Source organism: Cyclopterus lumpus, chromosome 20 (assembly GCF_009769545.1).
Source record: "Cyclopterus lumpus isolate fCycLum1 chromosome 20, fCycLum1.pri, whole genome shotgun sequence".
In the NCBI taxonomy this organism is placed as follows: Eukaryota; Metazoa; Chordata; class Actinopteri; order Perciformes; family Cyclopteridae; genus Cyclopterus; species Cyclopterus lumpus.
In genome coordinates, this window is record NC_046985.1 from 7,526,498 (window position 1) to 7,543,772 (window position 17,275).

At 43.7% G+C, this 17,275-nt stretch overlaps 2 protein-coding genes across 2 annotated transcripts; one reads left to right on the plus strand and one right to left on the minus strand.

The window, feature by feature from the left end:
- Positions 1–17: 17 nt before the first annotated feature.
- acad11 (acyl-CoA dehydrogenase family, member 11) lies at positions 18–17,274 on the plus strand. Its single transcript, XM_034560270.1, has 20 exons — positions 18–396; positions 494–593; positions 1,327–1,452; positions 1,691–1,852; positions 1,944–2,108; positions 2,190–2,331; positions 2,479–2,600; positions 2,862–2,968; positions 3,428–3,539; positions 5,766–5,843; positions 6,659–6,797; positions 7,118–7,225; positions 7,870–7,968; positions 14,908–14,977; positions 15,612–15,697; positions 15,840–15,911; positions 16,138–16,292; positions 16,416–16,532; positions 16,798–16,907; positions 16,989–17,274. The coding sequence occupies exons 1-20, from the start codon at positions 272–274 to the stop codon at positions 17,101–17,103; spliced, it is 2,310 nt and encodes a 769-aa protein (XP_034416161.1). The 5' UTR covers positions 18–271; the 3' UTR covers positions 17,104–17,274.
- ackr4b (atypical chemokine receptor 4b) lies at positions 10,429–13,476 on the minus strand. Its single transcript, XM_034560275.1, has 2 exons — positions 13,316–13,476; positions 10,429–11,682 (listed from the first exon to the last, which is right to left on the minus strand). Exon 2 carries the CDS (start codon positions 11,673–11,675, stop codon positions 10,566–10,568), a length of 1,110 nt encoding a protein of 369 aa, XP_034416166.1. The 5' UTR covers positions 11,676–11,682; positions 13,316–13,476; the 3' UTR covers positions 10,429–10,565.
- Position 17,275: the final 1 nt, after the last annotated feature.

Below are 17,275 nucleotides of genomic sequence, written 5' to 3' on the forward strand. Positions count from 1 at the left end.
AGAAAACGGGTAACGTTGCGAACGTCTCACTCTGTTCCTACATTATTAGTTAATTATTCCAACATTCTAAGAAGACGTGGACTGGCTGTTAAATTATTTATGTCCATCTGAAGTTTTTTAAACTGCTGAATATTTGTGAGATGCCAATACTTTTTGAGGATATCACGTCGGTGTGCGCAGACGTAAACGGTCCGACCACCATTATCAACAATGCGAAAGTTAACTCAACGAACGCACCTGGGAAATGATTGACCCACTCGTTAGCTGAGCCATGGAGGAGCTGACAACGTCTGTTCGACAGCAACACAAGTTCAGTGTTGGCAGACTGCAAAAATATCTCTCTGTCAAGTCACAGACCGTGTCGAACAATGACACGCTCACTGTCCGACAGTATAGGTAACGTTACAACATCACTAAGATACATGTCGCTGGTTTGTAACAGTCCTGTTAAGGTGACTCTGAACACGCTAACAGCTTCCTGTTGTCTTTCCAGCGCTGGTCAGTCGAACCCGACCTTCCTCGTTCAAACCCCCTCAGACAGCTATGTTCTCAGGAAGAAACCTCCAGGCGAGCTGCTTCCAGGAGCTCACAAGGTAAGGGTTGACTCACGAGTATCTTTGCTCAATAACAACAAGGAGCGATCACAAGGTGCATGTGTACGTTTTCTGGAGCCTTTCTGTATCCTTCACTGTCTTAATGTGGCTGCATGTGCTGTTATTGACAGAAGTTGCTTGTGGAAAACAAATAAATACACAATTGCCCAACACTTTTTTAAAAGCACTTTTAAGCACAAGGTTTCCTGGAAATAAATACAGTATATCATTTGGAAGTAATTACAGGCAAAATTGAGACAGATTCCTTTACTTTTATATAGTTTTATATTATAACACTCTACTTTAGTTTAGGTATAAATGTGTTTATACCTTAAACTGCTAGAAATCGTTCTATATTTTAAATTTCAAAATGTTTTACTTCTCTTAATGTCATTCCCCATATTTATTGGTGTGCTTGTCAGTTCACAAGTTTCACTTTTTGTTGCATGTTCAGCTGACCTGTTGTTCACTGACCGTAACACTCTGTTGGTTAAGCAAACATTTTTGGGGAAATAATGAATTGGAAGTTTACTAACTGAATGTTGTCTGCATTTCTTTTATAATAATTCAAAAGTACATCGTTGTCCCCCCTAAAAGCTTCCTATAGATTTGCACTTGCATATCAGTATCTTATGAAATGATTTGGGTCGTGTGGTAAAATGTCATGATAATATCTCCTACAGTGGGTGATGTTTTTGTGAGGAATGGTGGACCTTTGTGACTTTATTTATAGGTGGACAGGGAGTATCGGGTGCAGAAGGCCCTGTTCTCAGCTGGATTCCCTGTACCTCAGCCTCTCTTGCACTGCACTGATGCTGAAATCATTGGAACAGAATTCTACTTGATGGAGCATGTGAGGGTAGGTTTGTGCTACAGAGACCACATTTCAAAGTATCGCTGCATACAATATGTTTATTGCTGTTTTGAATAACCTTTGCTCTATATTCTAATGATAAAATTTGGACTCGCCAGCGTTCGCTGACGCACGCTGACTTGACATACCCATTTGAGGCCCAGGCTTCTAAATACATACTTTACCATCTTATAGTGGTCCCCTGATGAAAATATATGCTTGCTCATCCATGTATATTGAACAGGGGCGTATATTCAGGGATCTTCGTCTCCCTGGAGTGAGTGCAGCAGAGAGAGCAGCGCTCTATGTGGCTGCAGTGGAAACGTTGGCAAAGCTACACTCACTGGACCTGGCATCACTGAACCTTGAAGGATATGGGAAAGGATCAGGTTACTGCAAGAGACAAGTGAGTACTCATCTAATCAAGATCGTTCTTCTTTGGGGAAAAAAAAGCAGATAGAGTTGTGATGCTCAAAAGTGTCTTTCCATCTCAAAAGGTGTCCACCTGGACTAAGCAGTACACCGCAGCAGCCACCAGAGACATTCCAGCCATGAATGAACTGTCTGATTGGTTGATGAATAATTTGCCAGCCACTGACGACGAGGTCACGCTTGTGCATGGAGATTTCCGATTGGACAACTTGATAATCCATCCAAGAGAGGTACATCTTCTGAAACCATTATTCCTGCCTATCTGCTTCAAGTGACTGTAATGCTTTCCTAAGTGCATTTGATGTCATTAGGCACGTGTGATGGCAGTCTTGGACTGGGAGCTGTCTACCACTGGGCAGCCCTTGGCAGACCTGGCCTATTTCCTCATGCCTTACTACTGGCCTACAAGCATCAACATCACCAGCACAATGGGCAGTTTAAAAGGAATACAAGGTAGCAACCAATGCAGAACATTGCTCAAAAAGATGGACATACTGTGCTTCAACATCTTTCTGTAAAAGTACACATGCATAGATATAGTATCTGTTCCACACATTGTTTTGGCTTCTCTGCCCCCTTGTCCCTCCAACCAATGAGCAGGTATCCCAACTGTGGAAGACCTGATTTCCATTTACTGCCGGGTCCGGGGGATCCCGTCTGCTTTGCCACAGTTGAATTTCTACCTGGCCCTGTCTGTTTTTAAAATGGCAGGAATTGCACAGGTTTGTTCCAATTTGTATCCAAAGTTCAACTCAAATTTATCCCAATTTGATTCTTTTTTTAAATGTATAGATATGTAGTTATACAAACATTTAAGTATATTACATACACAAAAACATTAAGTGCAATTCTAACTGTACTGTTACTTTGTTGGGGTTCTTCAAATGTTTCATAATGGATTGGTATTGTCTCCTTAACTACATAGGGATATTAGTGAACCTGGACCTAGATGAATCACTCTCCTTTATTTACCTTCCTATCAGGGGATCTATGCACGCCACCTACTGGGTAATGCCAGTGCTCCCAATGCAGCACAGTTCGGCCAGTGTGTGGAGCCCTTGGCTAAGGTTGCCTTGCAGCTTGCACAGAGGTATGTTGACTTCTAGAGTTGTGTAAGACGATGCTTGTGGTTGTTTTTTTTACATGTGTTTCAATGTACCAATACAGTGACTGAACAATTCTTTTCAAATTATACGAGAAGTTTGTGTTGGGTGTGTGCCGTGAAAGAAAACCTGACTCATCGCATTTTCTGGTGTAACTTTATCCGTATGCTGTCACAGAGTCAGACACCCACTGAGATGGAAGTCGATTCTTTTACGAGGCACTATTCTTTTAGTAAAATGCATTCATGTGCTAATAAAAGCAGTAATATAGTTTGATATCATCCAAAGAAGAGAGTCCTGTCCTCCGGCCTACAACAGAAAACTCAGAAAAAAAGATTTATTCCACCTGCTGACTAAATTAAAATTAGCAACAATTGGATTTTTGGAGCTGCTATTTTCGATGTTACCTGTGGCCTTTTTAACGTGTGAGATGTGTTCCTTGCCAGGTCTGACACGGGTCCAGCAGGAGATAGCCTGTTCCTGCAGACGGCCAGAGGTCAGGCTGTTCTGCAGCAGGTCAAAGACTTCATGAGACAATACGTGCTTCCTGCTCAGGAGGTCAGTGCCAAGAACAGAAGAGAGATGTGTTTGCCCAGATGAATCTTTAACTTTCACATGAAAGGATTTAATTCAATAAACCCTGATGATAAGCAGCCCACGGACTGAAGCTACCTTGCCCGGACAGGGGAAACCGGGGCACCCTCCCGGAGCCAGACCCAGGAGGGGAGCTCGTCGGCGAGCGTCTGGTGGCCGGGCTTTCGCCCATGGGGCAGCAGTCACCCTGTGGACCCACCACCCGCAGGGAGAATTATCGGGGTCGGGTGCTATGTAGACCGGGCGGCGGGCCAGGCGGGAGACCTGGGCGCGCCGATCGCTGGCGGCATAGACTAGCTCTAGGGACGTGGAACGTCACCTCGCTAGCGGAGAAAGAGCCGGAGCTGGTGCAGGAGGTGGAGCGGTACCAGCTAGATATAGTTGGGCTCACCTCCACGCACAGCATGGGCTCTGGAACCAAGCTCCTGGAGAAGGGTTGGACTTTGTCCTTTTCTGGAGTTGCCCAGGGTGAGAGGCGCCGGGCGGGAGTGGGGAGACTCACGAGCCCCCGCCTGAGTGCCGCTGTGTTGGAGTTTTCCCCGGGGAACGAGAGGGTCGCCTCCCTGCGCCTACGGGTTGCGGGGAGTAAGGCTCTGAATGTTGTTTGTGCTTATGCACCGAACAGCGTTTCGGAGTATCTGGCCTTCTTGGAGTCGGTGGGAGGGGTCCTGGAAAGGGCGCCGCCTGCCGACTCCATAGTTCTCCTGGGAGACTTCAACGCTCACGTGGGCAATGACAGAGAAACCTGGCGGGCGTGATTGGGAGGAACGGCTTGCCCGATCTGAACCCGAATGGTGTTTTGTTGTTGGACTTCTGTGCTAGCCACAGTTTGTCCATAACGAACACCATGTTCGAACATAAGGTGGCTCATAAGTGTACCTGGTACCAGAACACCTTAGGCCGGAGATCAATGATCGACTTTGTAATCGTATCATCTGATCTGCGGCCGTATGTCTTGGACACTCGGGTGAAGAGAGGAGCAGAGCTGTCAACTGATCACCACCTGGTGGTGAGTTGGATCAGATGGCGAGGGACTCGGCTAGAAAGACCTGGCAAGCCCAAAGGTGTAGTGAGGGTGAACTGGGAACGTCTGGCAGAGGATCCTGTCCGGGAGGTCTTCAACTCCCACCTCCGGAAGAACTTCTCACAAATCCAGACGGAGGCTGGGGACATGGAATCCGAGTGGACCTTGTTCAAAGCCTCTATTGTGGACGCGGCTGCTCGGGGCTGTGGCCGGAAGGTCATCGGTGCCTGTCGTGGCGGCAACCCGAGAACCCGGTGGTGGACACCGGGGGTGAGGGAAGCCGTCAAACTGAAGAAGGAGGCCTTTTCGGGCCTGGCTGGCCCAGGGGTCTCCTGAAGCAGCTGACGGGTACCGGCGGGCCAGAAGGGCTGCAGCGGCGATGGTCGCGGAGGCTAAAACTCGGGCATGGGAGGAGTTCGGGGAGGCCATGGAGAAGGACTTTCGGTTGGCCTCAAGGAAGTTCTGGCAAACCATCCGACGGCTCAGGAAGGGAAAGCAGGGTCTACCCCAGGCTGTTCAAGTATCTCGGGGTCTTGTTCACGAGTGAGGGTAAGGTGGAGCGAGAGATCGACAGGCGGATCGGTGCGGCTGCAGCAGTAAAACAGGCGCTGTACCGGTCCGTCTTGGTGGAGCTGAGCCGGAAGGCAAAGCTCTCCATTTACTGGTCGGTCTACGTTCCAACCCTCACCTATGGTCACGAACTCTGGGTCGTGACCGAAAGAACGAGATCTCGGATACAAGCGGCCGAAATGAGCTTCCTCCGTAGGGTGGCCGGGCTCAGCCGCGACACCGCGACCCGACCCCGGATAAGCGGGTGATAATGGATGGATGGATGAAAGGATTTGACCGCATACCAGTTCATTCATGCAATCAGGATTCATTTATTGGAACGAGAGAACAAGGAGTCTATTGATTACATGAATTTTATTGCATGCAAGCATAATTAACACCATTGGCTGGGCATCATAACAATCTGAATTGTTCAGCTTTTATTTCTGTGAGCAGTGGGCGTGGAGATTTGTTTTTTCTGTGGACATACTACATTAAGTTTCAGAATTCCTTTTTTTTTAATGGGACCGCTGATGAAGAGAGTGCAGAAGTGACATTAGAGCCCAATGGAAATGGATCAAGTTAGGCAATAAAGTGTGTTGTGGTTTTTTTCCCAGGAAGTTGCAGAGTACTACTCCAAACACGCTCAGTCTGCACAGAGGTGGCACCCCCCCAGTGTAATACAGGATCTAAAGGTGTGTAAAAAAACAGAGACCTGTACAAGTTACCACTACAAATACAGACACGATGCCAACGAACATCAGATAACGATGCAGTTATTACACACAATAAAATCACATGGGTTAGAGAACAAAGAATGCATCTCAATAGAACAACTCCAAGAGGTGTTTCTTCAATATCAATCCAGCAGGTTGAAGGGCCAAGTTTATTCAAAGCTTGTCTCCTCCCTTCTGAGTCAGCCCGATCCTGCAATACATCATTAACTGTTTCAATTATACAATTTATATATATTTTTTGTATCTGTGCAAGCCCTGCTTGTCATCAGCAGTTTGCGCATGCATAAACACTGTAGTGGAAAACATTGGGATTTAACAACTAAATGCTGTAATAATGTGCTGTCAGCTTATCGTTTTAATGAGCAGACTCTTGCTTAATGACTGTCGGCTGAAGAACATTTGCTTGCATTAATATAATAGAGTTCTTATATTTTGTCCCGCTGAGAGAAGACAAGGAGCAAACTAGTATCTCAACCTTGAACTTGTGTATGCAGCTACCAGTAAAACCCAGAGAGAAGAGAACGTCTGCTTTCTTTCTCGTTTTTTGTTATGAGAAAATTGCTCGAGGTATGGGAGGGTTCATTACTTTGTATACAGACAGATTGACATTGTTATGAGTCAGAGAACATATTCTACTGTGTGACTTTTGTGTCAGGGTTCCTAGCTCCGTGTCCTCAAATAGAAACGCATGTTCACAGTTACGCTGAATCCAGCTTTATTTATGAAGAACATAAAGTAGCCAACATTGTGAACACATGTCCCTATGTCTCCAGGTGAAAGCGAGGGAGGCGGGGCTGTGGAACCTGTTCCTGCCTGCGGTCAGCGGCCTCAGTCAGTTGGACTATGCCTACATTGCAGAGGAAACTGGACGCTGCCTCTTTGCCCCTGAAGTCTTCAACTGCCAGGCTCCTGGTAACACATCCTACATGTGGTCAGATGTTTAGATCATTTGGAAGCCATGGACTATAATTACAGTACACCTTTCACTGCATTTTCTCTAGAATCTCGTGTTCTGCATAACATCCTCTGTAGTCAAGAGAAATCCTCTCCATATGTCAACCTTTTAGTCTTCTTTATATCATAACAACAATGCCTTCTTGTGATTTCTTCACTCGGTTTTAAAAAAAAATGATTATGTAAAATCGAATGATTTCAGTCCTAAAGAGCATATTAAAATGCAGCTCATAATACCCGGGAAGACAGACGGCGTGTGTTATGATGTTTCTCTGCAGACACGGGAAACATGGAGGTGCTCCACATGTTTGGCAGTGAGGAGCAGAAGAGTAAATGGCTGGAGCCTCTGCTCAAAGGAGAGATTCGCTCCTGCTTCTGTATGACAGGTATTTCCACGACCATCCGTCCCCTCCTGCATCACTTACAGAGTTCCACTGTTGTTTAAAGAGGCCGAACAAGGAACACACACTATATTCTGTAGAGTCAGTGGAGAAATGAGTGGTGAACATGTAAGGAATGTTATTTAGAGGTGGGAAATAATTCACTTTGTGTAGAGTTTATTTTTCCAGTGATGTTCTGGTCTTGAATGAGACAGGCAGCGCAGTTTCTTCGTTTGGAAATTCTACATGCCAACAGCATACACAAGCTCATGTATGAGTAATTTATCCTCTTGCTTTCCACTCTGCTTGGAAACCGCAGCATGCTGTTGCCAATGGTGATCAGTGGGTGTGAAACTCCTCATGGTTTTTGGTAAACACAGATGGTGATTCGTAGTGTTTCGGGGATGCTTTTTTGTCTAAGGTTTGGTCGATTTGGTGATAAACAATTACGACTTGTGACTTTAAGTTATCTGCTGTTTAAGTATGAAAATGGTGTGAGTTGTTTTTAAGCGCTCTCTCTGTGGTTTGAATTTTGAAAAAGATGGAACGTAAAGCAAAAGCTGTTGGTCTAAGTCTCATTAGGAATGACTTTTATTTGGTGTAAAATGTGTATGTTGGGAGTTTAAGCTGACCTGTGGTACCGTCCCCAGAGCCTGATGTGGCCTCCAGTGATGCAACCAACATGGAGTGCACCCTTTGCAGGGATGAAGACAACTTCGTCATAAACGGCAAGAAATGGTGGACCAGTGGTATGTACATTTTATTTCCATTGGTTCTAAAAGAAAATAACTGTTATTCCACTAAAAACACTTTAGTTCCATTTAGAACTGAAAACACCATTAGAGGGCTTAAGACTCAATAAACATCAAGGAGTAATTTTATGTCCGTCCCAAACTGCAAACATGTGGAGAACAACATAGGGCAGATGACTTTGCTCTAAGACAGCCTCCTTTAACAAGTAAGTAAGAGAATCTTGGACCCAACTTCATTCTGGAAAATATGTGTCCGAGCAGCTTTGGGTTGCCAGCCGATTGGACCAGTAAATGTTACAGATTCCACTAACAACACACTTAGTGTGTGGACAAAAGTTCAGCATTTACCTCTAATTATTCATTGTAAAGGATTCATGGTGAACAAGATGGCTAAATGCCCTGAAAATAACTATATATATATATATATATATATATATATATATATATATATATATACACACACACACACACACACACACACACACACACACACACACACACACACACACACACACACACACACACATTGTACGTATGTGTTGATTCTGACTCAGACTAATTGATGACTCGTGTGTGAGTCACTGTTCTTCTGGTTTTATAACGCATCTTCTTCGCTTCTCGTTGGCTCTTTAACTGGGTTTGGTTCATCTTATCCTGTTACTGTTGCTACATAATTTGACGTAGGGAGCTCTGCAAATATAGTCACTAATAAGAATTTCGTAAAAAGAGACAGTTATCACCCAAAATATCCAACATTATCATTAGTGTTTTTAGATGTTTATCGTTCGCCTCCTAAATCCATTTGAATTGAAAGATATTCCAGATGTTTCCTCCGACACAGATGTGGTGTTAGCTTTTGAATCCCACTTAAAAGGAAAACAGTGGCCGGTTGTTTTTGTCTGCACGGAATTCTCTCTTGTTCGGAAAGTATGCTGATCTGTTGATGGCCAGTTCAGGCTTGTGTGACCTGCGGCGGATTATGTGGCAAACCATATTATTCAAGAGTGGAAAATGGAGGGTTTTGTGCATTTTATTTATATTTGTACAGTATCTTTTCCCTTGGAGAAACGGGAAGTTAAGACTTCTCACCTTTTGGTTTGTATGCTGTATTTCATTCTGATAATTTTACATGGCCCATATTTACCGATCCACTTGTATACTACTACTTTTTCTCTAAAGTTGTCTGTGGCAAACTCTAAATAGCTAGATGGGAGGGTCTCCGCTGTAGATGTTGCTATGGCAGCTCTGTGGTGTGGAAGCTATACAGACTGTCCCGTGCGCATGATAATGTTCACAAATGATTCCCAGACCTGCCGTCTTTTATCTTTAGGCAATAGGCGTTTGTATTTGCATACACTCTTACACAAGCACATATGCTGGACACATGTTTAACAGTGTGTTCAGTAGTTGCTAGTGGAATGGCATACAAGTCAATACAATTTGGGTTTAGTTAAACAATCATATGATTTGGTGTTGTAGTTCATAATGTGTACATGTAATAATTACCTGGTCATTTACTGTTTAAGAAAAGCCTTGACGTTCATCTGGGTCAAACCATCATACATTCATATGAAATGCAGAGTTTACGGGTGACTCATGTGACATCCAACTCAACACTTTCTGGGCCTGGGGTCCCAGTTATTCCTCTGCCTAGAGTCCACTCTAGACAGACCACATTGGGCCAAAAGTTTCAATAGTCTCCAAACAAACTCACCAGTTTGTTAAAGTTCAGTTCCCAAGCTGTATGTCATTACAGTTGATAGAGGATGACTAACTATGTGCTGCAGATGGAAAGAATGATAAACAATGAACATGTTTTTAGCTCTAAAGAGCTCTATGGTCGATCTGGTCTGGAGGTTTTGCAACATTTAGCTGAGCCCTCTATGCCTTCACTCCAGTAATCTGGCTTGAGACTGTGGCCATCCCATGTGACCCGACATGAGACGCAGTGAATGCATTGGGCTCAGCTTGAGCTTAATGATATATGATTGAGTAATTACAAGGGTCGTCTAAGGAGAGTGTTTAAATACCTCCTAAAATGATAAGTCATTACATAGAACGGGGGACAGCACTCCACCGCAAACCATTTGCTCGTTCAAGCTCATATTATTTAAGTAATAAAGATGAGCAGATAGAAACGCCACTCAGACTTAAAGCTTTGTTTCCTGTTTCCAGTTTAATGACATGCAGGGGTCCTGCTGTTTGCGGTTCTCTTTGTTCTAAATGTTTTTCAACTTAATGGGTTACCCACTGTGCATCCCAACCCAAAGCCCCAGGAAGTCACACAATGCGACACAGATGATCTCATGTGAGGCAGCGCAGACGATGGGGTTGAATTTGACTTGACCGGAGATGTACGGCTGTATTTCATTGCAACAGATATTGGTAGATGCGTGTCACTGAAAATGTTTCTTTTATTTAACAAAATACGTAATTTATACAAAATGACAGTGCTTATAAACTGTGCATATTTATTAACAATACAAATATGTTTTTTTGACGTCTATCTCTTATGATACTAAACGTGTTAACATATTTACATAGATATACAATTTTGTATAGGTGCTTATAGAGAAATGGACACAGTTTGAGTCTTAAATAGTGAAGTTGCTGGTGGCTTGTTCTCCTGAGCCAGACTGGGACTGCGTTTGAGTGCACGTGTTGAGTGGAATCTCCACCGGCTCCTCGCTGACATGTCTCAGGTGTCTCCCAAGGCGCTGTCCAAGGCGCTTGGCAGCCTTGAGGACGTGTCCCCTGAAGGACGACCCGATGAAGGCATAGAGGAGGGGGTTGATGCAGGTGTGGACCAGCGCCAGGCTCTCTGTCACTTGGACAGCTCGATCCAGGCCCCTGCTGACGCCACAGTCGGTCACGAGGCCGTACATGATGTCCATCGCTCGGATCAGCTTGACCACGTTGTAGGGCAGCTGCGTGAGCAAGAAGACTGCCACCACAGCCAGCAGGACACGCAGGGCACGCCACCTTCGAGCTCTCCGCACCCCAGCTGCCCGGCTCAGTATCCGCCCCACCAAGCAGTAGCACACCGTCATGACCAAGAAAGGGAGCAAGAATCTCAAGGTCACCTCCATCAGCTCCAGGGCAGCCTTTACAGGTCGGGCCATGCTGGCCGGGTAGCTAGCCCTACAGACCATCCCATGATGGGATTGCTTCATGATGCAAAATATGAGTTCGGGAAGGCCAAGGAAGCTTGCAACAGACCACAACAGCACACACACCAGGATCCACTGGATCCTTACCCGGGTACCCGTTCCAGTCCTGCCTGCAGAATTGTGGGTGACAGCGCGGTAGCGGTCCACACTGATGCACGCCAGCAGCAGCATGCCACAGCTGAAGTTGGTACTGTAGAGGAAGGAGGTGAGCTTGCAGGCTACCACACCCAACCTCCAACCATGAACGGCGTCGGCTGCCCAAAAAGGCAGCGTGAAGAGGAGCATCAGGTCCGAAATGGCGAGGTTCAGGATGCACACGTCCGTGAGGGTTCGTAGTCGCAGCCTTGATGCGTAGACCGCCACTACCAGGGCATTTCCAGCCAGGCCCACCACCAGAGCCAAGGTGTAGATGACCGGGAGGAAGACGCTGCCAAAAAAGCGCACCGCCTCCTTGCCACAAACACTGTGTTCGTCACTGTACTCATAACTGTCATTGTAGCTGGAGTCCTCGTCGTCATAATCGTAATTTTCCATTTTTTTGCTGTCCAGAAAAAATAAAAAAGTACATTTTAAGGGAAGCATTTATTTATCTTTTCTTTTCTTTTTTAAATGTGGAAAATATTTCACTTTCCCCTTTTTTTTTTTTTTTTTTTTGGATATGTTGTGTAATATGGGCTGTTTGATCAATCCATGACATGCAAGTGTAATTAGTGTGTTATTTAATGCAACAAGAGCAGATTACATTGGTAAACCACACGCTGCTTTTCATCCGCAACAGGAAAAGGGAGTTTTCTTTATTCTACATGAAAGGAGGCTCTCCTGCATGGTTTCCCTAATTTCTTACGGCATGTCAGTCTGAACTGTAGCGGGCTCGTAAAATTCCAGTGAACATAAAAAACGGGCAAGACACTTGGGACTGCTTTTTTAATTTAATTAGCCTGTATTCTGTTGAGTACTTGGGGATCTACAGACCAGTTGCTTTTACTGGTATGTGCTGGTTTAAGACATCCCATTGAAGTGAGACTTACTGTGTGTGTGTGTGTGTGTGGGTGTGGGTGTGGACTCACTGATTAAAAACAGATAATCTCTGCTGCTTGGACAAGTGTCTTGAGGAACACCATTATTATAATAATCTACACTTTTATCAAACTTGGTTGGAAGTATTCCCCTCACATTGTTTACACAGATATGAATATATACTTTGTATTTATTCAGGGTACTGAACTTCAAAAGTCATTGCATTACTGATATATTCCTGGTTTAAGACTAGTATATTATGCATGGTATATTTTGCTTCCTAGGATAATATTGGCAAATTATACTACAACAGTCGCTTTATGAAAAGTATCCCGGTTTGTGATATGAGATATCTCCTGTTTGGGCGGAGCAGGAGTTACTGAACCAGATGTTCTTTGGAGCATTCTGAAGTATGTCAAGTATTCTGCTGCTCTTCTTACATATGTAAGAGCAGCGTGATGTTTGAACCATTCACTTTTTTTATTTTTAATATAGTTGTTTGGATTATTTGGTCTCCACAAGATAAATAGAGCAACCATAATCTAGTTAGAAGGCCAAACAATTTGTAACTGGTCATAATTGGAAATATATGCTTGTTTTACTGCTGTACAAACATTACTGATGTATAATAACTTTTATAACATCAGAAAACTTGAACTTTAAATACTAACTAAGAAAATCAAACAAAAGTATTTTTTCTATGTTTTAAAACGCCTCTCAGTCAGTTTGGGAGTTTTCTTCTTTTTCTTTACTTTGGTGATGTGGGGACATATTTTATTTACATTTGTATCACACACATTTCATTCATTTTATGTAAACAATCACAGGCAGAAGGTTTTTTTTTTTATCCTGAAACTGTGGTATGAACTACACTAACAGGAGCTCTAATAATAATGTTAAAATGGACTGCAGCTTATTATCATTACCTGACTGTTATAATAATACCATAACATTTCCTGACCAGGACTTTGACTGTTGACACTAAAGTGAACCAGTAAATGTGCAGCACGTGTCAAACAAGGCACACTTCTTTTCAATGCGTGTCACGCTGCAATAATTAAATGTAAAATGTAGCCAGTTTCTTGTCCTCTTCTCGTTTCTTGTCTTGCTTGAATTGTAGTTAAGAATATTGAATACAATTGAAAATATGTTCTTACCTTGTCTGTTCCTTTTTATGGGGTTATAAAGTTGCATGTATCCTCTTTTTTTTAATCTCACACACACACACAGTTATTAAGTATCCTGAGGAAACGGTTGTATGCACCACAGGACTGGAGGACCGATCTGTTCCCCTCAGCCCGCCCCTTCCCTGCCTCTCCTCCCCACATAGCGCTCCGTGCATGTGTGTGACTTTAAGACTGTTTGTTTGTTTTATGATGCAGGATAAACAAAAGGTCCTCAGTATCTAGGTTTGCTGTACTGTGCAAAGAAAATCCGTTTTTCAATCTCTTGCTCTCTGGAGTGCCGTGCCGGCTGCCCCTTTTGTTTATGTCTCTGAGAAAAGACTGAAAGGAGAATATATAATAACATCCCATGTGGATCTAAATGTTTGTTCCATTTCAATACAAGGTTTGCTGAAATGCAGTCATTATTGTTTTGTTGTTGTGTATATCGTTCACCAACCTCACTCACATTAGCACACATCCCGATGACTTTACCGTTCTACTTTAGATTATTTTAACTTTTAAATTATTGACTGGAACTTCAGTAGTTTGGTTTACTGTTCTTTTGTTTTTTTTTCTTGTTTTTTTACTGATAACTACTGTTTTTAATCTCTCACTTCTATATCTATATGGATAAATGTAAAAAATGTAGTTGGATATTTTTTGGGGGAAGTAAAATGTATTCGCTTTAGAACTATTTAATATTGTCGTGTACCATTTTCAAAAAACTTTGTCGCATTCTCCGGAGGAGAGATTACTGGGCTGGGAGGTTTAGTTTCATTCCAGTGGTGGCGGGACGTGTGTGGGCATGGCTGTCACATGACAGCAGGATCACCTTATATGATGGACCATGGGACTTGTGTAAGGGTTCAGAGGAAAACGTGCTCTCCTAGATTTGTTTTTTGAGTTAAAATGTTAAATGTTTAAGTGTCTGTAATCAGAGACTGAGTTTAAAGACTAAACATCTGTCGGATTGTGTTTGTTGAAGTGTTCAGATGAACTCATGCTGTGGTTCTACACTAGTGATGTCTTGTCTGTTGCGGTCTGGTGTCCATATGTTCTGACCTTAGGGGACAGTTTTACCACTTTGGCAGATATATAAACAGGAAGGCCATCAGTCACCGGTCTGTGCCTTAGGGACCCACGGCCACATTGGAGACCGCTTTTCTGGAAGTGGACTCCCAGTTGTGGAAATTCCAAACTATTCTGCATTTGGTCATCACTCTGTGCACTTCAGATATCTGGAATATATCTAGATTTTTGCTTCCATAAAGAAACATTTCATCCAGGTCCAACTAAAATGGAAAAAGAGATGTCATGAGCTCTACGGCCAAAACAAAAAAATTGACAAACGAACCGCTGCTGAAAGTGAAAGAATCCGACTAAGGAAATGTAAATCACCAGTGGCTGTCTCAACGGGCCGTTCTCGCGCCATCAATCCGTCTCCAGCTCCATTCACGTTTGGCACTTCCCAGTCAGCGGCCCGACCCGGGCAACGGAAGGGTTAAAGGAACAGAGTCGAGACAATGAAGAAAACATGAACGCAACATGGATGCAATGAGCCACAGCCTTTCTGTTCCCTGCAGGTGCTGGCAACCCCCAATGCAAAGTGGCCATTGTGATGTGCAGGAGCAAATCTCAAGATGTTAAAACCAGGTCTGTAGAACAGTTATGTGGTGGAGAATATTGGCATGTACTTCAGATGTCATGTTTTTAACCATATATTTGTATGATTTTTGTTCGCAAAATTCCACTTCTACCAATTAAGTTACTCTTTTGGTTTTACATTCCAATGACTCTGTGCTCATCGGTGTAGCTTTGCACTTTAGTTTAGAAGCTATTTCTTTCCATTTAACTTTGTTTGTTCCAGTAATATAATTGAAATGGACTTTGGTTTGGGGACAGAGTTTACTTCCCAGCATGCACTTGCATTTTTATACCCGTCACCGGCCTTGTCTTTCTGCCTAGAGGTTTTGCTCATGACAGAAAAATATATCTTGTTGGCACTTGTCCAATCATGTGGCTGACAAATTTAAGGCTCGCCAGTTACAAGCATTTAAGATGTAGAAATAAATAAAATCTAGAGACAACCACACCCAAGACATATAACACACGTTGTTCTTGTTGTCAGCAATATAACGATATAACCTTATTGGCAAAGAGTAAAATAAATCAGAGTGGCAGATTCTCACCAGCAATTGACACTTTGAAATCATAATCATTATAATAAAAATAGAGTTGTGTCAAACTGTCATCCCTTTTAAAGCTTTCCCTATCAACTTGTTTCTAGACATGGCCAACACAGTATGGTCCTGGTCCCTATGGACACACCGGGTGTGCAGCTCGTCAGACCGCTCACTGTGTTTGGACAGGACGGTAGGATCAAGTCTGTCATTTCACATTCATGTTCAATTGATATGTTCCCGTTTTCCAACAATACTTGTTTTTGCACGAAAAACATGACAATTGAGCTTTCCTGACCAAATTTACCAGCTTTGTCCCTTGTTTCTGGGCTCAGATGCCATCCATGGCGGCCACTTTGAAGTGCACTTTGAAAACGTGCGTGTGCCTACCCACAACATTATTTTGGGTAAGACGCTGTATCGCTGTGTGTTCCTGTTTACACTTGTTTACTCACAATAGGTCTTAGAAGTCAGCACCGCAGCAATGCGTTATCCCTGAGCATCACTTTTGTCTTTGGACAATTACGCGTACGAGGTCACGAGGCGAGAGCTATCATTTCCCTTCTGGGATGATTCCTAGTTTCTTTTTCCGTTGTTCCTCTGGTCTCTGTCCCATTGTGTGTTTGTTTCCAGGTGAAGGCCGGGGGTTTGAGATTGCCCAGGGTCGTCTGGGGCCGGGCCGGCTGCACCACTGCATGAGGGCTGTTGGTTTGGCCGAGTTGGCTCTGGAGCTGCTCTGCCAGCGGGCGGCCTCCAGGCACACATTCGGAAAGAAGTTGTACCAACATGCAAGTGAACATTGTCCCGAGAGACTCCTCGAACTTTAATGTTAAGGCCTGGAGTACGTATCGAGCTCCTTTCTTGTAGTGACACCTGGTGGACATGTTGTGTTATCACTCTTATGTGTGTAGGAGGTTGTTGCTCACTGGATTGCAGAGTGCCGACTCATGATAGAACAAACGCGCCTGCTGACTCTGCACGCTGCTCGTGCCCTGGATACTCAGGGCAGCCGGGCTGCTCGCAAACAGGTACAGCTGCCCATTCCGTACTCGGTATAGTATATACAAAATGTCAATAGTATATACATGTTATAGTATAGTGTTTGCAGTGAGTTATGGTTAGACCTCAGAATGCAATGAATAATGGCAGACTACCAAGCAGACAGTTAAATGACATTCTTTCACTTTTTTTTGCGGACATTATACAATTACTTTTTTCAACATACTATATATCATTCCTGCATACATCCTGGAACAGTATTTCAATATTTTTTCCCGCTGGTCATCTTTGTAGATTGCTATGATCAAGGTGGCAGCAGCCAGGATGGCGTGTAAGGTGGTGGACTGTGCGATCCAGGTCTATGGCGGTGCAGGTGTGTCTGGAGACTTCCCACTAGCACAGATGTAAGTGTACCCCCCCCCCACGTGAAATTATGCATTAAACTAGTTTCCTTCCTAATGCAGCATTACGACATGCTTCCTCAGGTATTCATATGTGCGGACGCTACGCATTGCTGATGGGCCAGATGAGGTGCACCTCTCCTCCATTGCTCATCTGGAACTGAGGGACCAACTAAAGAAGGCACAGGCCAAGCTGTAAAGTAATTAAATCCTGTGGCCACAACATTTTACCATTTGCCTTAATAAAAATGTTCTCACTAATGTTTAATGAAAGGAGGCTTTGAACTATTTTAATAGTACTATTTCAAAACAAGTAATTGGTTGTATATTGTTTCACTTCAACTGACTTAATTAAATATATTACAAAGTTT

Coding starts and splice junctions, on each gene's coding strand:
- acad11 (XM_034560270.1), top strand. CDS start 272: ATGGAGGAGCTGACAACGTCTGTTCGACAGCAACACAAGTTCAGTGTT. Junction 2,109..2,189: donor TGATAATCCATCCAAGAGAG/GTACATCTTCTG, acceptor TGATGTCATTAG/GCACGTGTGATGGCAGTCTT. Junction 16,293..16,415: donor GAAAGAAGTTGTACCAACAT/GCAAGTGAACAT, acceptor TTATGTGTGTAG/GAGGTTGTTGCTCACTGGAT.
- ackr4b (XM_034560275.1), bottom strand. CDS start 11,675: ATGGAAAATTACGATTATGACGACGAGGACTCCAGCTACAATGACAGT.